We start from the raw sequence: 22,666 nt of genomic DNA on the forward strand, positions 1-22,666 counted from the left end.
CTTGAAAAAGACTTCTCATATAAAGAAATATGTTCTCTAAGTGCAGGCAGGGATACACAAGTTGGACAATCTAAATAGAGAAGTTATACAGTTCTATTAATAAAACTCCTGTACTATCATGTGTAGTGAGAAAAAGAATATAAGATCTTAAATGCACAAAATATAAAGAGCAAAAGAGAACAATAGTCTTTGACAACAGCAGCTACAAAATTCTGAGCAAAGAAAGTAGATTAGGATTGAAGAAATAAATGTGCAGTGTTACATGAGAGATTTGGGTCTCATCTTCTTTCTTTTGGGGAAAAAACAAGAACAAAAATTCTCTTTCTATAGTTCCATCAGGTGCACATTGTCTCAACATTCCTTCATCAGGATCCTGTACAAAGTGGCTTTTCCATCGTAAAGCAGATCCAGGCTGCAGGAGGCAAAAGTCTACCTGTTTCAGAAAAAGCTACAGGAAAAGAATGCCACCCAAGAGAAATGAAATGTTTGGTCTTAAACAAACACCATAAACCCAGCAATGGGCTAGATTGCCGGAGATATCGGCACAAAAATATTGTTCAGCAAATTATTCTTGGCACAAACAACAAGATTGGTAAATGCCCCGGGAGAAGGAAACACCCTGATGGTGACACCCATTGTCAAAACTATAAATAGAGAGAGCTGGGGATGAAAATTTGCAGTCCTGAATCTTATCAGGCTGTGCAGCTAAGTTTGGGATTGTGGTTTGACTCCGACCCGCTGCCACTATGAGCTGTGGCACGAAATCCTCATCTAGTACCACTAGAATGAGCAGTGGAGGCGGTGGTGGTGGTTGCGGTGCTGGTGGAGGTGGTGGCGGTGGCGGAGGGGGCAGCAGCTCCGGAGTCCGTAAATCTGGTGGATACTCCTCGGTGTCCACTCGAAGATACACCTCGTCTGGAGGAAGCGGAGGCTTTTCTGGGAGAAGCTTCGGTGGAGGAGTTTCCAGGAGCAGCTATGGAGGCGGCTTTAGCAGCGGCAGCTGTGGAAGGATTAGCCATGGGAGCTACGGGAGAATGGGTGGTGGGAGTTACGGAGGAGGAATGAGCTGTGGAAGCATGGGAGGGGGATTTGGATCAGGCGGAGGCGGTTTTGGGGGAATGGGAGGTGGTTATGGAGGTGGCTTTGGCGGAGGGAGCTTTGGCGGTGGTGGATATAGTGGAGGTGGATTTAGTGGGTTTGGGGGTAGTGGTGGCTTTGGTGGAGGTGGTGGCAGCTTTGGTGGAGGTGGTGGCAGCTTTGGTGGAGGCAGTTTTGGTGGAGTAGGGTTTGGTGAAGATGGTGGTTTGCTCTCCACAAATGAAAAGTTGACTATGCAGAACCTCAACGATCGCCTGGCTTCTTACATTGATAAAGTGCGACACTTGGAGGAGGAAAATACTCAACTTGAACACCTGATCAGGGAGTGGTACAAAAATCAAGGTCCCAGTGGCACCAGGGACTACAGCCACTACTACAGAACAATCGATGAACTGCAAAACCAGGTATGATACAATTTGACTAACTTTGAACTGATTCTTATTAGAATGGCACTTGCCTCCTGCAGCACAATTACCCCATTTGGGGTGATCCGTTCCCTCCTGTGTTTTAGCCGGAAAGCAGGGTGGTGTGGGGACAAAGCCGGTTCTTCTCTGCTGTGGGTGATCTGCAGCTTTTGGCGCAGTGTTTGGTGCGATGGCAGCATGGCCAGTGCAATGTTTGGTACCACTACTGCCCATATTGATCGCATCTTTTTTTGAATAGACGTGTGCATTTAATCTAATTCTACCCCTTAGCCATTTAATAGTCCCATATCTCCAACACGAATATGGTTGTTGCCAAATGCAATGGGAATTATGTTGTCCCACTGTTTTTGCAATGTGGCGTTTATTCAGTTATTCTTTCCAACAAGGTATTACATTTTTAATGGATGTTTGTAAACCAAAATTGACAGCAAAGGCACTTCAACTGGAAGCAATAAACTCTTCTCTCTCTGTATAGCTCCTGCAGCACTAGTCAGGCTTGACATTACCATAAAGATATTCCGCAATGTGTTTCTGCACAGGTTTTGCTTCCCTCTGTCTGTGTGTCAGCTTGGAAAGATATCTGACTGAATAACATCTGCCCTCTCCTTTTCAGATCGTGGGTGCAAACGTGGACCTCAACAAGATCCTTCTTGACATTGACAACACCAGAATGACAGTGGATGATTTCCGACTGAAGTGAGTCTTGTCCTCCTGTCCCATTCCATCTCGCGTCCCTTTACCCCCACGAGTTCATATTGCAAATTAATCTTTGTAGATGCTGCAGCCTCTTGGCTCCCATGACAGAAGATATAATTGTTGGGAAAAGCATTCTGAGAATGATTTTGTTAGTTTTTCATTTTTATTTTTCTCCAGACAAGTTATTGAAGAGTGCCATGTAAAGAGCTGCACTCAAGTTTCTCCATCCTTGCATGTAGCTTTATAAGCATAAACCTCATCATATAAATCTCATAGACAGAAATTCTAAGGAAATCAAGCAAATTATTGGAGATGGAAGGAGAATTAGGCTCTTTCTTTTAAGAATTGAGCAGTGGGATTAAAGACCAAAGATACACTGATCTTTCTTGTCTGTGGTTTAGGTATGAAACTGAATACACTCTGCACCAGAGTGTGGCAAGTGACATCAATGGATTACGTCCACTCTTGGATCAACTGACTCTGGCCAGATCTGACTTGGAGACACAGTTTGAATCCCTAAAAGAAGAACTGATCTATCTTAAGAAGAACCATGAAGAGGTAAGTTTCTCCACACTTTAAAATAATAACTCAGGAAAACTCAGCACTCAGAGAATTTCCTGTGGATTACTTCCACCAGCAGCAACAGGATTTTGGCTGGTGGTGACACGACCTGACACACTCTGGCTCTGATTTTCAGGAATATGTAGCATCCATAGCTGACCACAACTGATGTAGTAAGACATCCAGGTCAACATGTGGCAAAATGAGCCCAGGAAAATAAATGGCTGTCAGTACAAAGTACTGAACTCAGGGAGAAAAATCATACAGAATCTATGGAGGGATTTTCACAGGGGCAGATCCTCTCTGAGGATTTGTGTCCCTTTCTTTTCCTTTATTTGAAACTATTACATTTCTCTTTGCCTTCACCCTTTGAGAACCTGGTGAATTTTTCCTTTTTCTCTTTTTTTTTTTTTTTTTTTTAGGAAATAAAAGGACTGCAAACACAATCTGGTGGTGATGTTAATGTGGAGGTCAATGCTACTCCTGGTGTTAATTTGACGGAAAAATTAAATGAAATGCGCCGTGAATACGAACAGCTTATTGAGAACAACCGGAGAGAGGTGGAAAGCTGGTACGAAGCCAAGGTAGGGCACAGATTTGGTTCTTTTACTAAATCTTTCACAAAGAACTGGACCTATTTACATCCAGCAGAGGAAAAGCAACATATCACATATTATTTAAGGAACATTAAATTTAAAGGACTTTAAGGAGTTTACAGTAGCAGGTCAGTTCTGGACTATTAAGGTTATGTGGTAAAGAATGTAGAATCTCTGGGTTCCAGTAGCAAGTGAATTACACAGTGTGAGTTGGCAGAGAAGGACGTGGGACACAGTCCACATTACATCTTGCTTTATTCTTATTAATTGCTTTCTCAATGCTTTTATGACAACCCCACAACGTTTTCTTATTGTCAAAAATGCCTCAAGTTTCTATGTGAATTTTTCAGATGGAAGAAGTTAATCAACAAGTCCACTCAAGTGGTCAGGAGATACAATCGAGCAACCAACAGATCTCGGAGCTGAGACGCGAATTTCAAAGCCTGGAAATCGAGCTGCAGTCGCAGCTCAGCATGGTAAGTATGGGGATTTGCTTCTGCTTCACCTGTGACACAGGCTGCACGTGTCACAAGAATGAAGGAATGGCGACACATCACTTTCCCATAAACCCTGTGTTTGGTTTTCCATTTGCAGATAGACTCTTTGCAGTCCAACCTGGAGGACACAGAACGTCGCTACAACATGCAGCTGCAGCAGATCCAGGCCATGATCAGCCCCTTGGAGGAGGAGCTGGCCAGTATCCGCTGCGAGATTGAGAGTCAGAACCAGGAGTACAAGATGCTCCTGGGCATCAAGACCCGGCTGGAGCAGGAGATCGCTCAGTACCGGGCGCTGCTGGAAGAAGGACAGCAAGACCTCGTGTACGTATCCACTAAAAGAACACAGCATTATGTGAAAGCCAGGGCTGCTAGATCAGTCCAATTTGGAGTGCAGTAACACCATACACCGAAGCAGCAAGGCTGCATCTTGCAAGAAATATCTGGGCAGAATGTGGGAAAAGCAAAAATTCTTGCGTTCAAGTTGAAAATGAAAGAGAGGTTGATTTTTGGCGTTGCATCAGTTGTCTTGCTGATCTGTGCCAGGTTCTGAAGAGAAGTACAGATGAGAGAAGCACAGGCTTCTGAGCAGCGCCTGTAAATAGATTTCAGCCTGAAAGCAAACCCACATTTGATTAACTTTTCTTCTCCTTCTTCCTCTCTCCTTGCAGAATCCCAGGAGGAGGATTGGGAGGAGGCATGGGAGGTGGTAGAGGAGGAGGAGGTGGTGGCTATTCTTCTGGAGGAGGAAGAGGAGGAGGAGGAGGTGGTAGCATCGGTGGTGGTAGCATCGGTGGTGGCAGCATCGGTGGTGGCTATGGAGGTGGTGGCTTGTCCTGTGGCAGCGGAACAGGAGGAGGAATGGGAGGAGGCAGCTATGGAGGAGGAGGGGGAAGCAGCGGTGGCTCCAGTGTTGTTGCTGGAGGAGGAGGAGGAGGAGGAGGATGCGGAGGAAGAACCTCAGGAGGCGTCAGCAGTTCCCACTCCTACTCTTCATCTTCCCATTCTCAGTCCTGCAGGAGCGGTGGCGGAAGCCAAGGTGAGAATTGTTGTATGGTCACGCTGTACTCTCCGTCCCATCCTTACTCATTTATACACTATATCAACATACTCTTCCAGAGGGAAGCAGTACCCAGGATAAATTAAAATTTCTGGAAAGTATTAGATTTACTTTTATTAAGAATTCTTTCCTATTTGTGTGCAAAGGATCAAATCTGCTTAAGAAACACACATTCAATTTCTATTCAGTTTTGTGGGTGACATCAGCTAATCACGCAGTTAAAACCCGAGCTGTTTTTCTTCATCTCTCTCATTCTCTGCAGAACTTCACAAAAACTGCTGCTTTTGTACCATGCTGAAGTTTTCCTTTACGCTTTTGAAATGCTTCTGGTCACCTATCACACAAACAAGTTTATTTTCTGTTTGGTAAATTCTGGTGCCTCAGAGATTCAGCACCAGTACTGCAGCAATTAATGCTTTCCTTATTTCCAAACAGGATATTGAACATCTTTGGACCAAAAATCTGAGGATCCTGCCATGCAAGACCTTTCAAACAGTAACCGGCCCAAACCCCTACATTCCCCACGCAACGTCCCGAGCAAAGGCGGATGTTTTAACAGCTCCTCAGTGTTGCTGGTGCCGTCCGAGCCACTCGGATGCCGCCTGCCCACCTGCACACATGCTCCGCGCTGCTTCTGCCCCAACGCTCTGCGGCTTCAGCCACTGGCACTTGAGCTACTTGCTTTCCAGATTCAACCTGTTCGTTACTCAGGTTGTTCTCTATCAGGAAAATGTCGCTAATAAAACTTCATTTCTGTCCAATGCAACCGGAATCCCGTGTGGAGCTTTTTTTCCATTCTGTAGGTGTAAAGACTTAAAAAGAAAATTCAAAGCTGTGCCAACACATGCCCCCACAGGTAGAAAAGATGATGACGATGGCGAAGTTTTTAAACAGGGCACACAGAATTCCGAGCTGCAAAGGCTGGCAGAGCATCCTGGGTAAACGAGGGGCCATGATTACCCTGAGCTGCACAAATGGAGGGTGGATTTCACTTGAACTTGAACTTGCGGCCGAGGTGCTGGTGCTCAGGGAGTGGCCTCTAGTGGTGAACAAACAGTCAAAGCAAATGTGGGTTTGTGGCAGAGGAGCTGGCACCACCGGTTAAAGGTGAAACAGATTGACACACCAGGGTGTGGATCGAGAGAACAGATGCAAAATTCATCTCCAGAAATACAGGTCACGTTGCCATGAAAACTTTCTCAACACTTGGAAACCATTCAGGGAGACAGAAACACTTGAGCGACCCCAAACCCAAGTCTGGTTTTGTTCGCGTTGTGCTTGCATGAACTTTGCAGACTTGTTAAACTGACTTTGTGTGACATGAACACTTCCAGCGACACAAAACAGAAAGAAGGAGATTCTAGTAATGCTGATTTCTATTTCTTTGGTTTAGATACTTGCTCTACACACATCATATAGAAAGAGCAGTGATGTTGACATCCAATGGTGTGTGGGTTATTTCAAAGTAACCAACTGTGCTTACACCGGGGCCCTCTAGAGGGTATTGTTACCTCTTGCACCTCCTGTGTTAAAACTACCTCCACAGCTGCCAATCTACACTTTAAATTAACCTGTAAAGAGTATTTCTTTTCATCTCGTAATTTCCTTGCTGCCCAAGAGGCACTAAGTGCTGGGCACCATGTGCTGCTCTCCTTACAGCCATGGGCACACACAGACACACTGTCCTCAAATTCCAACGAACCTCCTCCCTCTGCTGTGCACCTTCAGCTGGAAGGTTACTCAAGCCCTTCTCACTCTTCTTTTGCTAATTTTAAGGAGCTTATTTCTTCTTCTGTAATATGGAATGTCTACCTAAAATACTTCTAGATTGAATTCCCCCCTCACTGTGCATAAGGTGATTTTGGGATGGAAATTCACAACAGGTTCCACCAGCTCCTTGTTCTTCCTTTGTGCTGTCACTATAATTTCCGCAGGAACTTTTGTGCACACCTGGAAACCCCAGAATTTGTTTCTGTTCAAGGTTTTTCTGAGTTTCACAGAAGCTTGACTAGTAAAGCAACTCACTGACCATCCCATATTGCACAGGCGGTGGAAAAAAATACACAATGGTTTATTACTCCGTGTTTTGTGTTGCAAGATACTTTCTCACCGTTGGCAAATACAATTCACTGTAATGAGTTCAGATAATGATTATATTTTTTCAGATCTAATCTTTGGTGCTGTATCTTTCCATCAAACATTTTTTACTGCATCATATAATTCAAGGACGTAGTCTGAGAAGTGACTGGTTTTAATATGATTATGAAAATATGAAATATCAAACATTTGTCCTCTCAATTTCCTCTAGGTCCATTTAAAACAGCTAAAATAAAATTTAAATATGTTTGACAGCAAAGTTTTAATATGCTTTCCTTTGCAAAATATTACTTGTGGCTGTCACCCGGTTTTCTTCAACAAGAAAAATGATACAATCACCATCCTGCACTTTCAGAAAACCTTAAATACCAGCAGGACCTTCCTCAGTATAATCAGTCACAACAGAGTAAAAGATTCAGTGTAAAGTTCTCATCTATAACAGGCATGGAAATGCAGTTCTAAAAATCAATAATTTACTTCAGTAAATTTAAGTAGATTTCTAAATAGCTAATGTAAATTTTGAAAAATTAATGAATGGAGAGTCCCTTAGAGGCTGCTCATCTTACGAATCATTGTCTGTGATCACAGGAGGAAGACGAAAGCTGAAATACTGAATTTCGCCACACAGAAGACAAGGAGACAGACAACCAAGGTGGAGTCTTCATTAACGCCTATTACCACTGATATATTGCCAGATTAATAGAAGCTATGAGATACATTATCCAACAAACTATCCAACAAAGAGACGCCCACATAAAATTATAGTGCATGTTTTGTATGAATCAACACAGACATACTTGAACACAATGGTAATGCGTTTTCCTAAGCCCAGACAAAATTGCCTTAGCACATCACTTCTGGCAAGAGCACCAGGGCTGGCAAAGCCCATGGGAAGCTGGACTGCTGAGAGGTGACACCCACCCACAGGTATAAAAAGCCACCAGTGAGGACAGGAGCTGCACTTGGATTTGCTGTTCCAAGCTGTGCCGTGGGCTTTGCATTTGGGGCTGCTGACCTGATTCGTGCCACCATGAGCTGCAGCATCAAGAGAACATCCAGCACCTCTTACAGGAGCGGTGGAGGCGCAGGGGGCTGTGCTGGCGGCAGCGGCAGGAGTTCCTCCGTCTCCTGCCGGCGATACGCCTCCTCGGTCGTAGGCGGTGGGAGCTACGGGGGGGGAGCTTGCAGCATCGGCTACGGAGGGGGCATGAGCGCCGGCAGCCTTGCTGGTGGCTTTGGTGGTGGCTTTGGTGGTGGCTTTGGTGGTGGCTTTGCTGGCGGCTTTGGTGCTGGAGGGGACGTCCTCTTGAGCGGCAATGAGAAGGTCACCATGCAGAACCTCAATGACCGCCTGGCTGCTTACCTGGACAAAGTGCGGAGGCTGGAGGAGGAAAATGCTCAGCTCGAGCTCCACATCCGCGAGTGGTACAGGAAACAAGCGCCCAGCATCTCCAAGGACTACTCCTCCTACTACCAGACCATCGAGCAACTGCAAAATCAGGTAGGACACCCCCAGCTGTCGTGGTCTCATCTCCCTCACGCTATTCCCACCTGCAAGGGTTTCCTCTGCCCTCTGGCTGCAAGGGGGTGGGAAGGAGCTGCTGGACACCTTGCTGGTGGCACCACAGGCAGAGACCTGCTGAGTTGCGCCTCCCACCTCCGGGGTAAGCAAAGCCCCACAGCACCCCACAAGTGAAAGGGACGTGTGCTGGGGACACAGCCCGAGGTACCAGGGAGGGCTCCACCAGCCCCAAACGTGCTGCTCCATGGAACTGAAACCCCACGGTGCATGGGTGGCTCCAAACCAGCCAGCTGTGGTTTCCAGTTTCTCTGGGGAACGAAAAGCCACAAAGCCAAAGCACCTGGACTTCACGATCTGAACTCCCTTTGTCTCCACACACTCCCACATATTCCAGATGGAAGGACCAAGGGCGTCCCTTACAACCATAGGTACCAAGAAAATAGAATAAGCAGATCGTGAGGAAGCACATTGCAGGAAAAGGGGGGGAATACGTTCCTTGGGATACATGGAGAACTCTAACTTGAGAAAGAGTAGAAAAGAGTAGGGGTTTGGGAGGATGGTATCTAATAGCCTGTGTTTCCTTGAAAAGTAAATCTGGAGCATTACTCTCTCGTATGGATCCTGCGTTACTGCAGGAAATAATGCCAAGACCTGCAACAAAGTGCTACCAAAGATTTAGGTCTTCTTTCTCCTTGTCTTAAATGTCTCGAACACAGAAAGACCCCTCTCCAACTTGCTCTTTTTCAGATCATTTCTGCCACTGTAGACAATAACCGACTGCTTCTGGACATTGATAACAGCAAGATGACTGCTGATGACTTCCGAATGAAGTGAGTACCACTCTCTGAACCTTGCATGTCTTTCAAATCCTTCTCATAATCTCAGGAGACAAGGCAGCACTGCCCTGAGTGCTGTTATTGAGTCTCCCTGTTTCATCTCCCTGTTTCTGTGTCACTTTTCTCTGGTACAGGTATGAGAACGAGCTGGTCATCCGTCAGACTGTGGAGGCTGATATCAACGGCTTGAGAAATCTCCTGGATGACCTGACTCTGGTTAGATCATCACTGGAATCTGAACTGGAGTCCTTGAAGGATGAGCTGATTGCTCTTAAGAGAAACCATGAGGAGGTATGATCCCATGATGTCCATGACACAGCCCTTTGATTCTTCAGAGTCCCTCAAGTTACATATCAAGTCCATTCAGGCTCAAGTCATGTCTCTGTCATTCCTTTGTACGTCGATATGGATCTGCCCACTGTCCCCAACACCAGAAATGACCTGGGCTCTTGGTTTCTCCCTTTGCACTCTGCAGGAGCTCAGACAGCTGCAGTCTCAAACTACGGGTGACGTGAGCGTGGAGGTCAATGCTGCCCCTGGCCAAGACTTGACCAAGATCCTGAACGACCTGAGAAACGAATACGAGCAGATCATCGAGAAGAACCGCAGAGAGGTTGAGCAGTGGTATGAAGTCAAGGTACGGAGCAATGCGCCGGGTGGAGGCTCCTCCTGGGGGAAAGCCCAGACACCCTGCGACTGGGTGTGCAAAGCCCTTGCTAAAGGGCGATCTTCATTCTCGGTCAGCAAATCTGCTCCCTGAGGGCATTTTCTCACTCACAAAGTGTCTTGGGCTCTGTCTCCCACAGATTGAAGAAGTCAATCGCCAGGTCACCTCGAGCAGCCAGGACGTGCAGACCAGCAGCCACCAGCTCACTGAACTGAAACGCGAAACGCAGAACCTGGAGATCGAACTGCAGGCGCAGCTCAGCACGGTACCCGGGGCAGGAGCGCTGAGGGCACGTCCCTCCTCGCAAGGGCCAGCCAGGGGAGAGCTCTGCTCCTAAACTCCTGCATCTCCACTTGCAGAAAACCTCCCTGGAAAACTCCTTGGCGGAAACCGAATCTCGCTACGCCTTCCTGCTGCAGCAGATCCAGGCGCAGATTAACTGTGTAGAGGAGGAGCTGGCCAGTATCCGCTGCGAGATGGAGAGTCAGAACCAGGAGTACAAGATGCTCCTGGGCATCAAGACCCGCCTGGAGCAGGAGATTGCTCAGTACCGGGCGCTGCTGCAGGAGGGACAGCAAGACATTGGGTACGTATTCCATATTAGAGCAAGGCAATAAAAATAAATCCTTGTGTACTTAATTGCTAATAGAGACTTCTTGTCCATGGAGCTACATCAACATCTTTTTGACTGAATATCCAGTGGTTAGGGGTGTTTTGGTGAATTAATTACTCTTCTTTTACAGTGCCGCTCAAGCAGCTTTCCAAGCAGGTGGAAAATCCTCCCACTCATATTCTTCTACTTCCTACTCTCATGCTCAGTGTGGCGAGACAGCAGGTAAGAAAACTCTTTGTAAGGTTATCTTTATTAGTGGGTTACATCTACCTCAATGACTACAATACATTTTGTCAGAAAAAAGTTTTGTATTTTGGGCTGGGCAAGATTCCCAGGTCCAGTAGCCCAGAGGTGGGAGAATCGCATTGACTCTGTCAGAGGGGAACATGGGTTTAAAATACAGTAAGTATTTCCTTCTACCTTTCTACCTTTCCTTCTACTTCCTTCCTTCTACCTAAATACAAACCACCGATTATAAACTCCACAGGATAGGATACGGTTTTTTGCTCATTGTAATTAAAAAAAATACAGTTCTGAGAAAGTGCCCAGGGTATTGCTGGGTCTGCAGCCTCCAAGCGTCTCCCACTGCTCTCTTGCTAACACAGCGTGTTAGGTGAAAGAATCCAGCCCAGCAGGAAAGATCTAGTTTCCCCGTAAGGCAATGATTTGCTCTGTCTTTACACAGGACAGCCCAGAGTGTGCTAGAGCACCAGCAGTGACGCTGGTGTCCTCCAACCGAGACACATCGAGCACGGACAGCGAGAGTCGGAACCAAGCGCTTCTGCAGCACCGCTGATGCGACTGGGACAGCCTGGAAGGAGCATCTGGTCCCTGCCCCGTCACCCCCCCTGCCATCCTGCAATGCTCGTCTTACTCAACTTGTCTTTGCCAACTCGTTGTTTAAGGGCTTAAATTCTGCCGATAACCCTGCTTCTAATAAATCTTTACTTCTGCAATGCAAATAAAACTAGCGTGTCTGAGAAATTTAATTTAACAAACTTCGAATGGGTGTTTATCGAGCTAGCCAATCAAATACGGGTTGTCCCGTCACGCTTTGTAAGAGTCTCAGAACAATTTATTTTGCACTAAGAAAACAGACACCATGCCGAGATCATATCACTGAGTAAAGGGAAATGTCACCAACGTGAGCGTGGCGGTGTGAAGTGTGACATTCCCAGCCCTGCCTGTGCAAACTGCCGGTCGGGTGAGACTCCAGAACTCTCTGCTCCAAAGCCAGAGGTACAAGGCTGAGAACACAAATCCATTCCTGACACAGTTTTTCTTCTTCCTGTGAAACTACGAACCACTTACCGTGTTGTTTTCTAATGCCTACTAACGGATTGTTCTCTGGCCCTTTGCCTTGCTGCTTTTTACTAAAGACACTCTGAATGATGGGAGTGAAAGGAGAAATACCAATGATGGGAAACTCTCTGAAGACCAATTAACTGTTAATGAACTAAACTGTGCTCAGTGCCACTACTATGACGCACCTGAGTCCACGAATCCTCGGCTTTCCTCAGCCCATCGCAGCTGTGGAAGGTGTGACTCAGTGGAGGCTGCTCCAGCACATACGGGTTTCTTGACATCACGGATTTCTACACCTTTGACTACGTCAAGAATTCCGTAGTGCTAACTTCTGTTAGGAAATACAGACAGCAAGGCAATGCGCTTCTTCCCTTCAGTGTCATGCACCAAAAACATTCCTGTGTTTTATGATAGAAATTTCAAATTAAATGCCGCCATAAGAGCAAGAACCCAATTCTTGTCAGCACACTCGGTGCCTTGACACCGTCATCGCAATATTGTAATTGCGGTCTGCAGTCGGTATCCACAGGAACAGATACTTTCTATTCATGTTGAAAAATTGGGTTTGCGAACTGCCTTTTTTTCAGTGCAGCATCAGGAAATTGTATTAACAAAAGCCCTTCTCCAAAGGGAACAAAGTTCATTTCAGGTTTTAACAGCATAAAAAGTGGTGAAAAGCAAATGCAAATATGACTTTCATCTCCAAAGGCTTCTGAATTCATTCAAGTCTAAGTTGTACTTCATTGATAACAACAGCATATTCTAGCAGGTAGAGAGGAAGACAACAGGAACGGATTGCTGTACTGGAAGAGGTTGATTTCTCTTGGGGATTAGTTTAAAACTTTTCCTTTTTCAGTTGTAGGAAGGGCAACTGAATTAACAATGTAGATAGACTGTACAATTAAAATAGATCACATTTAAGAGGATTTTTTGTAGGTCTACCTGTGTACAGGGAATAAAGGTCCATCCCAGGGAGTCACATAAGAGAAAAATAAGAACAGAATCTGGGGCTACAGAAATCATTCGTCTCTGAACAAACTGAAGAAATGCAGAGGTGAGCGATGCTGAAGGTGATGGGTGACGGATGAGGAATGCACAGATGGAGCCCCTGATGAAACTCATAGGAGTAGCACTGTTCTGCCCAAGACCACAGCTGACTCATTTTTTGGAGAACAATTAATTACCGGTAATTATTTCTGAGGTTGTCTTCTCCCTCTTGTGTGACTAAAGACATAAATCCAGTAATGGCATCACGCCTTCTGTGAAAACCTCTGATTACTTCTGGTTCTTTTGCTAACTTGCAGTATCTGTCTGTGGCTCTGCATCCAATTCCACCAGCGAGTAAACAACACTTTGAAAGGCTTCATAACACTGTTACTCCAAATAAATTTCTTTTCTGATTTGCAAAGGTCCATAAGGCACATTATGAGAGAAGATTCTTCCAGGGAAGATAGGATTTCAAAGCTCCAACAGTCTCTTCAAATGGCTGAGGAGAATGCACAGGAGACACGTATATACCCCTGAGTTACAGAGTCGAAAGTCTAAATTTTAAGTCTTTGTTATACAGCTATACCAGTAACCAGTTAGATCAGCTATTCAAAAAAAAAAAAAAAAAAAGAGAAAAGAAGGACAGAGAGACAGATAAAATGTGTCTGTTAATGGTGTGAAATTACAGCATTGGGAAATGTTCGAAATCGTTGGGTCAGATGTTATGATGCAACAATGCCGAGGAGATATAAAATCAACACCTCTGGCATTACCGCCATTCAGCAATAAACATCTCATAGGGAAGAATAAAGGCGCGTTTCACCAATCTAATGAGGAAAATATGACTAAGGAATCACACCCTGTGAGAAAATAATTTTTATTTTTTAATAATGATGACTCAGTCTCAACAACATATGCAAAGCAACTGGTTCTGACATGCAGATGATTAGAGAGCTACCAATAAAAGAACAATCATAATTAAGAAGATCAAAGTATTACATTATCTTCAGCATATCTATGAAAATGTCTGTAGGGGTATCAAGAAAGAGGGTAAATGGCTTTCCACGATTCTTCAGTCAGCCATAACAAGCATTAGTAACGTTTATGCATGATCGTTGTGGTTAAGAGAGAAAATGTTGCTCCAGCCACAGCTGCAAGATGTGTACAAGTGAGATAGTAAATGAAGAAACCAACAACAAAATGAACTAGTAATTTTTAACTCCCAAATAGAGATTAATTCCTATCCAAGTTCAACTCTCACATAAAAAGGCTCCTCGTCCTTCAGGCTTAATGTTTCTGTTTTCCAAAAGCTATTTAAAGGCAAAATTTCATTTCCAAAGAAGGGCTCATTGCATCCTGTTCTCTTGCAGAAATGCCACAATTGTGCAGCGGCATCAGATAAAGGACAGAAGAGAAGGGGGATCTAAAGGGTCATCCCAGCTGTCTCCACCACATGCAGATAATGTCCCTACCAACAACTGATCAGGGTCGGTCTCAACGCTGTTCCTCTTCTCCATCCAAAGCTCCTTCAATGGAAGCACCTTCCAGACCCTTACACCTCCCATAGATAAAAAACCTCTCCTTAGTTTACAGCCCCAACATACTCAAACTCGAATTATGTCCTTTCCTACGTGACCAACAGTATTGTCCTTTATTTTAAATAGCCATGGTATCTCCTTCCTTGAGGGCAAGCTGATAATCATCTTAGCCTGCATTTTGCTCAGTTGAAAAGCTGAATCCTTTTGCTCTCCTCTCCCAAGACAGACTCAGCAATGCCTTAAAGATTTCTATACATATATTTCAGTTTAAAATAACCTTTGAGTGACTGGAAATTTGCACAAAATTTTAAAAGATCACAAGTTTGAAATTACATCATTGCATGTCCATCTGTTTGAGCAAGACATAGTATTCTTTCCTGTCAGTGATTTTACCAGAGTTTAGTGACAACAGAAATAGCATTGCTTCTTCCAAGGTTATTCTGTTGAGATTTACCACTAAGCATTCTGAAAGACAGTGCCCGGGCTGAGCTTTCTTTGGAGGCAAGGACCTAAATTCTTAGAGATTCTTTTTCCAAAAGTGTCAGTTACTGGCAGTTCTGCAGGTAAAATGACACAAGACTCACACACAGGGTGCCTGAGTTCATATTTCTTCAACTCTGAAATTAAACCAGAGTAACCAGGTGGTGCTTTCACCACCTGTTTCCAGGATAAAAAATTACTACAAAGAGGAACTATTAAAATGAGTTTCACTCTCTAAGTAGCCAGCAATGAACTATCTGAAACAAAATCTAACAGACAGCCACCCACCCGAAATTATAGTGCATGCTTCAAGTGAATCAGCATGCAAACACAATACCCAAGGCGAGGGCTGTCCCAAGCCCCGAAAGAAATTCCCCTTAGCACATCACTTTTGGGATGAGCACCAGGGCTGGCAAAGCCCATGGGAAGGTGGACTGCTGAGAGGCGACACCCACCCACAGGTATAAAAAGCCACCAGTGAGGACAGGAGCTGCACTTGGATTTGCTGTTCCAAGCTGTGCCGTGGGCTTTGCATTTGGGGCTGCTGACCTGATTCGTGCCACCATGAGCTGCAGCATCAAGAGAACATCCAGCACCTCTTACAGGAGCGGTGGAGGCGCAGGGGGCTGTGCTGGCGGCAGCGGCAGGAGTTCCTCCGTCTCCTGCCGGCGATACGCCTCCTCGGTCGTAGGCGGTGGGAGCTACGGGGGGGGAGCTTGCAGCATCGGCTACGGAGGGGGCATGAGCACCGGCAGCCTTGCTGGTGGCTTTGGTGGTGGCTTTGGTGGTGGCTTTGGTGGTGGCTTTGCTGGCGGCTTTGGTGCTGGAGGGGACGTCCTCTTGAGCGGCAATGAGAAGGTCACCATGCAGAACCTCAATGACCGCCTGGCTGCTTACCTGGACAAAGTGCGGAGGCTGGAGGAGGAAAATGCTCAGCTCGAGCTCCACATCCGCGAGTGGTACAGGAAACAAGCGCCCAGCATCTCCAAGGACTACTCCTCCTACTACCAGACCATCGAGCAACTGCAAAATCAGGTAGGACACCCCCAGCTGTCGTGGTCTCATCTCCCTCACGCTATTCCCACCTGCAAGGGTTTCCTCTGCCCTCTGGCTGCAAGGGGGTGGGAAGGAGCTGCTGGACACCTTGCTGGTGGCACCACAGGCAGAGACCTGCTGAGTTGCGCCTCCCACCTCCGGGGTAAGCAAAGCCCCACGGCACCCCACAAGTGACAGGGACGTGTGCTGGGGACACAGCCCGAGGTACCAGGGAGGGCTCCACCAGCCCCAAACGTGCTGCTCCATGGAACTGAAACCCCACGGTTCACGGGTGGCTCCAAACCAGCCAGCTGTGGTTTCCAGTCATTCCCTCTGCTCCCACCCAGCTCAACTGGAGGGAGCACAAAGCCAAAGCACCTGGACTTCACGATCCGAACTCCCTTTGTCTCCACACACTCCCACATATTCCAGATGGAAGGACCAAGGGCTTCCCTTACAACAATCAGCTTTTTTTATGGCGAGATGATAATTACAGCACCAGGGACAAAGACTACGCTTCATTATACACCAGGTGCAGAAACCTATAGGTGTTGGTGATCTCCCATACAAATGTTCTCTTTTCCACCATCAAAATATTCTTTCATCAGAATGTTGGGGAAGCAAAAATCTTGCACACACCAATTCCTGTGGCATGGCATTTCAATAACTTTCTGTGGCATCTGCAGGAAACTATTCTAAGACCCACAACAAAGCCTTACCAAAGATTTGTGATTTCTTTCTTCTTATCTTGAACGTTTCAAACAAAGACCCCTCTCCAACTTACTCTTTTTCAGATCATTTCTGCCACTGTGGACAATAACCGACTGCTTCTGGACATCGATAACAGCAAGATGACTGCTGATGACTTCCGAATGAAGTGAGTACCGCTCTCTGAACCTTATGTCTTTCATTTCATGAATTTTACATGGTTCAGGAAGGCAGGTGATGATACCTTGTCCTAAGCGGTATAACCACACCCAGGCAGTGTAACAAAGTTCATGTGTAATGCTTCTCTTTTCTCTGGTACAGGTATGAGAATGAGCTGGTGCTCCGTCAGACTGTGGAGGCTGATATCAATGGCTTGAGAAATCTCCTGGATGAGCTCACTCACACTCGTTCTTCACTGGAATCTGAGCTGGAGTCCTTGAAGGATGAGCTGATTGCTCTTAAGAGAAACCATGAGGAGGTATGATCCCATGATGTCCATGACACAGCCCTTTGATTCTTCAGAGTCCCTCAAGTTACATATCAAGTCCATTCAGGCTCAAGTCATGTCTCTGTCATTCCTTTGTACGTCGATATGGATCTGCCCACTGTCCCCAACACCAGAAATGACCTGGGCTCTTGGTTTCTCCCTTTGCACTCTGCAGGAGCTCAGACAGCTGCAGTCTCAAACTACGGGTGACGTGAGCGTGGAGGTCAATGCTGCCCCTGGCCAAGACTTGACCAAGATCCTGAACGACCTGAGAAACGAATACGAGCAGATCATCGAGAAGAACCGCAGAGAGGTTGAGCAGTGGTATGAAGTCAAGGTACGGAGCAATGCGCCGGGTGGAGGCTCCTCCTGGGGGAAAGCCCAGACACCCTGCGACTGGGTGTGCAAAGCCCTTGCTAAAGGGCAATCTTCATTCTCGGTCAGCAAATCTGCTCCCTGAGGGCATTTTCTCACTCACAAAGTGTCTTGGGCTCTGTCTCCCACAGATTGAAGAAGTCAATCGCCAGGTCACCTCGAGCAGCCAGGACGTGCAGACCAGCAGCCACCAGCTCACTGAACTGAAACGCGAAACGCAGAACCTGGAGATCGAACTGCAGGCGCAGCTCAGCACGGTACCCGGGGCAGGAGCGCTGAGGGCACGTCCCTCCTCGCAAGGGGCAGCCAGGGGAGAGCTCTGCTCCTAAACTCCCGCATCTCCACTTGCAGAAAACCTCCCTGGAAAACTCCTTGGCGGAAACCGAATCTCGCTACGCCTTCCTGCTGCAGCAGATCCAGGCGCAGATTAACTGTGTAGAGGAGGAGCTGGCCAGTATCCGCTGCGAGATGGAGAGTCAGAACCAGGAGTACAAGATGCTCCTGGGCATCAAGACCCGCCTGGAGCAGGAGATTGCTCAGTACCGGGCGCTGCTGCAGGAGGGACAGCAAGACATTGGGTACGTATTCAGTTTGCAAGTAAGGGCATAAATTCTATCACAGTCTATTCTATTGGGACTGATCGAAAGTGGAGTAGAATGTTTCACCAGTCTGGTAGTTGAAATCTAAATACAACAGATTTTTTTCACAGCATCTACACTGAAATGTGTATGCCACAAACTTAATAAGCACATCAAACAGAGGGAAACACAAAGCATATAGTTTCTGACATATTTTCAGTTAGTCGGTTCCTCTCGGCCTGTTTGTGCAGAGTGAATTCCATGAGAGGAATTGCTGTGCAAAACCAGATTGCAGCATACTGCCCTCTGTCAGCAGATGAACAAGCACAGCTGCACTGCGAGCAGAAGAATTACACTTCTACAGTCTTGTTATTTCTGCTTCTACAACTTTCCGGGAAAACACAGCTTAAGGGCATGAAATAAAAACAATACAAAGAAATTTTTGCAAGGTCCAGGAAAAGCTGAGCTGCTAGCTGCACTACATGTTATGTCACAGTGTGTCTCTTTATGAGTGCATTTATAATATCATTGCCTTCATTAACACTCCTTTCCTTGCACAGAACATCTCAAGGAGCTCTCCAAGGAGGGGGAATATCCTCCCACTCTTATTCTTCTACTTCCTACTCTCACGGTCAATCTGGTGAAAAGACAGGTAAGAAAGATCTTCCAAAGAGGATCCTAATTTATCCTGTCCCATGGCTTTCCCATTTTGTGTCTCATCTCTTTTCCTGTTAGCACTATCCCCTGTGTTACAGCTTCCACATTTGCAGTTGCAACAGAGAATAAACGGTTCACCATCGAATCTCTTCATTTCGAGGTGTCTTAGCTTCAGTTACAGAAACAGACTAAGCTCCTTCCCACGCTCTCGCTAACACAAATGGACATTTAAACCATGGAGACATCTGAAATGTCAGTGCTGCAAGAGACTCTTGATATCCCCATCACAGTAACGGTTTCTTCTGTCATTCCGCAGGGCAATCCCGAGTGTGTTAAGACACCCCCGATGGTTCCCGCTGCCATCCCAGCAGCCCGACCCGCAATGCGATAATACACAGGACACCCTGTGCACCCACCCGATGCACAGACTGTGCTGCAAATGTTATTCATTAAGTCAAGATTAATAATTTCTAGGACCCTCTTGAAATTATCTCTTTCTTCCTTTTTATATTGTTATTCATCTTCAACCACTGTATCTACATGCACTTAGGTGCAGTGCAATTGGTGATCATCTTTCTGCTGATAACAATGCCTCTAATAAAACTTTACTTTTCTGCAATGCAAAGAAAACTGTGTGTACAACAATCTATTTGATATATTAATATTGTGTTTACATTTAGGTGGAACAAACAAGAAATTAAAGTTGGGAGTATTATGTAATATGGCCCCAAAGAAAATTGCATATCCTAACTTGATCAGATGATGTCTGGATTAAATACTGATTCTGTGATTCTGTGAGAGGAATGAAATATTCACATTAAACTCAAGAGTGACCCCTATAGGAAGGAAGGCAGGATGGGCGAAGCCCTTTTTCGTAGCATCCATTGCAAGGGATGTGCAATATCTGCCAGTTCAGCAGCTGGACTGAAACAATCAGGATTAATTAAACTCAAAATTCCATGAAAATTTCGGCAAATCAAATCCATTTGCCATGGGCTCACTGAATGAGAAATCAACCATCTTCAGACAGCCCTCTCTCTCAGCTTTCAGATGAGGGCTCTACCTAATCTTGTTCAATAAAAGCAAAGGACTAGATCAGGAAATAAATTATGAGTATGCAAAGAAGTTCTCCCTATAACAACAAAAGTTCAATTGTTAGGATTATTCCTCCTGACATGGCGGAAGACCTGGGCTCGGGTCTTTTATCCGATGGTTCAAAAGAAAGGAAACATGTACTTTTATTTCATAAGCCAGTATTTCTAGATCCATGGCAGTACAGTGCTCTGGACGGACGGGCGGAGGACAGTGGGGTGGAAAGAAGGTTCAGTCTTTCTTACTAGAACTGCTCCACTTTTATGGTAGAGAGAAGAAGAAAAAATGGTGAAATATCTCATTTAAAACTTCCAAATCTGCATTTCAGTCTTTGATTTGCAGTGGGCTGAGAAAGCAGCTGAACAGGGTCTACCACATACCAGGTGAGTGACTCAACTGCTGCCCTGAAACAAGTAAGGGTGGGTCTCCCAGGGCCCCATTGTTCTCTGACCGGCACATAAATCGCTGGCATTTTCTATTCTGTCAAACAGCCTCGCACCTGCACTTTGGTTTGCAAACAGATTCAGGTCAGGTAAAATGTCGTGGGTTTGGATAACAATGCATTACTTCAAAAGGCGTCAAACTTTGTACATGTTACAATCCTAAACTGGATTCTCAGCATAGCAGAAAAAAAGAGAGATGAGGCAGAGAAACTCTTTCCCTAGAAAACAAGTGAGATTTGTACAGTTAGAGCAAAACTACCTCTCCCTGAGTCACAACAGGACTATTAGGCAGGACTGTAGGAGCATAATTTGCCCATTGTAATATCAAAGCCCATCAAACCAATATGGAACGAGCTGAAATCAGTCTACATTTGTGCAAGGGAATATTGCACAGCGTCCTCTAGCGGCAAATTCAGAAAATATACACAGGGATTTGTGACTGAAACAGGTCGATACAGTCTCAAAATTAAATTCAAGCCTCAGACCTGGAAAATGGTCTGGCCAAGGAAAGAACAGCTTAAATAATAAAAAAATGTTTTTTACCGAGGTAACTTTGTGATACCAGATGGGGTAATAAACCAAATTAACAGACAGTTAAAAGGTTAGAAATTAATTCATTATGAAGGACAGGGAAGAGAAAAAGAGTAAATATCTGTTTCACACAATTCTGCCTGGAGGTTTTGAAGTAATTTCAGCAAATTCAGATTAAGTCAAAGCCCAGATTGCTCTTGCACGTGTTTAACTTGCGTTGAAGTTGTTTCTTCTCTGTTTTCAAGTCATTTAATAGCAACAGCGGCTGCCACAGACAGGGAGCCTGGTACTCCTGGTGTTACCAGGTGAAGAGGGGAAGAATTTTATTACGAACAAGGTTCAGTGAAATGGTGCTGTGTTTAAAAACCGGGCCTGTAGAGGGGACTGTGGAGATACCAACATTCGCACTGTTACTATTTCCAAAGGCAGCCAAAGATATTGTGCATTATAATCTTTGGGTGTGCCTCAGATTCTTAATTCTGGAAATTAATCATCTCCACCTGCATAATGTAACATTTCCAGGAGGTCAGATGAAGATGAGAGAGGGAAACAGCTGGACAGAGAAGAATCCAAAACAAGAACCAGAAATTAGTGGACTGGATTCTTTTGTGGTATTTCTCCCATTTACGAGCCCACCATAATCATGAAAAATAACAGCAGTCAAGATAAGCAAGTTCAGGAATTCTTACAGGAAAATCTTTCTGTATTCCAAGTAACATATTTCTAAGAGGTTTTGTGTAATACAGAACATTTTGGAACGGTAATCCCAACAAACTTGTGGACTTTCTTCTCGCACTATGACAGACATTAAGCCCAAACGCTCTCTCACGGTCAATACAGTGAACACGCCATTTCAGATGCGCTGGAGCTGGCTTTCGTAATTTATTTAGTACAGCCGCAAGAGCAGTTTCTGCCCTGCAATTACTCCTAATAAGCCCGTGTTTGGGAGCCCAGGCTCAGAACCTGGCTGCAGGGAACACCTTTCGCTGCCGCTCGCTCCTGCGCATCCAGAGCACTCACAGCCTCCTTCACCAACATTTCCTTACAACATTTCTAATCCTAGTCCAGGTCTTCCCCACAACCTCACGTCAGGCTGTCAAAAATTACAGCAGTACCGAAATGTTCATAGTGATTGCACACGTGTTAAGATTTTAACCAGGTTCTCGAAACTCCTTTCTGTTGAAAACGCTGTCAGAAATCAGCCACCAGAATCTTACTGGTTTTATTAGTGAGTAAAGCTGAATCAATTAGAAAAGAGTGAAAAGGCACTCAGCAAGTATTTCAGTCAGCTTGATGTGGTGGTGGTGGGCTGCCCCAAATATCTATGCAGATGGCGCGGATCTTAATATTTAATTAAAAGAGGATTTAAAGCTGAATACGAGTGTCAGAGACTGGTGGAAAACCACAGTTCTCAGTTACAATTAACAGCCAGGACTGTCCAGCAAGGCAACGTACCTGATACACACAAATACTGTGGAATTTGCCTATGAAGTATGACTGTGAAAACGGAGCAAACTGTTTGAGTAATTGGAAATACCCTTTTCCTTGCCAAAGGTGTGCAGGGGTGCTGGGCAAAGCCGGGGCTGCAGAAGGTGGTTCCTGCGAAGCGATAGTTGCCATGAGAACAACCTGTTTGACAAACACCTCCTGGCCGTGGCTGCAGGACTTGCCCTCGGAAAGCAAACAGTTTGATTTTCTCACCGAGCCTGACAGAGACCTGGAGACTCTGAGAATTCATCATAAGCAAAAACCAGTATGAAACTACTCATAAGATTGGGAAAG

At 45.5% G+C, this 22,666-nt stretch overlaps 3 protein-coding genes across 3 annotated transcripts; all 3 read left to right on the plus strand.

Annotated features, from left to right (window-relative positions):
- Positions 1-689: 689 nt before the first annotated feature.
- LOC135998230 (keratin, type I cytoskeletal 13-like) lies at positions 690-5,699 on the plus strand. Its single transcript, XM_065651387.1, has 8 exons — positions 690-1,502; positions 2,137-2,219; positions 2,621-2,777; positions 3,203-3,364; positions 3,727-3,852; positions 3,971-4,197; positions 4,545-4,912; positions 5,369-5,699. Exons 1-8 carry the CDS (start codon positions 747-749, stop codon positions 5,374-5,376), a joined length of 1,887 nt encoding a protein of 628 aa, XP_065507459.1. The 5' UTR covers positions 690-746; the 3' UTR covers positions 5,377-5,699.
- A 2,361-nt stretch (positions 5,700-8,060) lies between these two features.
- Positions 8,061-11,373, plus strand: LOC135998249 (keratin, type I cytoskeletal 13-like). The gene is made up of 8 exons (XM_065651411.1): positions 8,061-8,531; positions 9,300-9,382; positions 9,523-9,679; positions 9,864-10,025; positions 10,195-10,320; positions 10,415-10,641; positions 10,799-10,890; positions 11,354-11,373. Exons 1-8 carry the CDS (start codon positions 8,061-8,063, stop codon positions 11,371-11,373), a joined length of 1,338 nt encoding a protein of 445 aa, XP_065507483.1.
- A 4,169-nt stretch (positions 11,374-15,542) lies between these two features.
- On the plus strand, positions 15,543-19,206 carry LOC135998241 (keratin, type I cytoskeletal 13-like). The gene is made up of 8 exons (XM_065651402.1): positions 15,543-16,013; positions 16,808-16,890; positions 17,043-17,199; positions 17,384-17,545; positions 17,715-17,840; positions 17,935-18,161; positions 18,722-18,813; positions 19,135-19,206. The coding sequence occupies exons 1-8, from the start codon at positions 15,543-15,545 to the stop codon at positions 19,152-19,154; spliced, it is 1,338 nt and encodes a 445-aa protein (XP_065507474.1). The 3' UTR covers positions 19,155-19,206.
- The last annotated feature ends 3,460 nt before the right edge of the window (positions 19,207-22,666 follow it).

Source organism: Caloenas nicobarica, chromosome 24 (genome assembly GCF_036013445.1).
Source record: "Caloenas nicobarica isolate bCalNic1 chromosome 24, bCalNic1.hap1, whole genome shotgun sequence".
Classification (NCBI taxonomy): domain Eukaryota; kingdom Metazoa; phylum Chordata; class Aves; order Columbiformes; family Columbidae; genus Caloenas; species Caloenas nicobarica.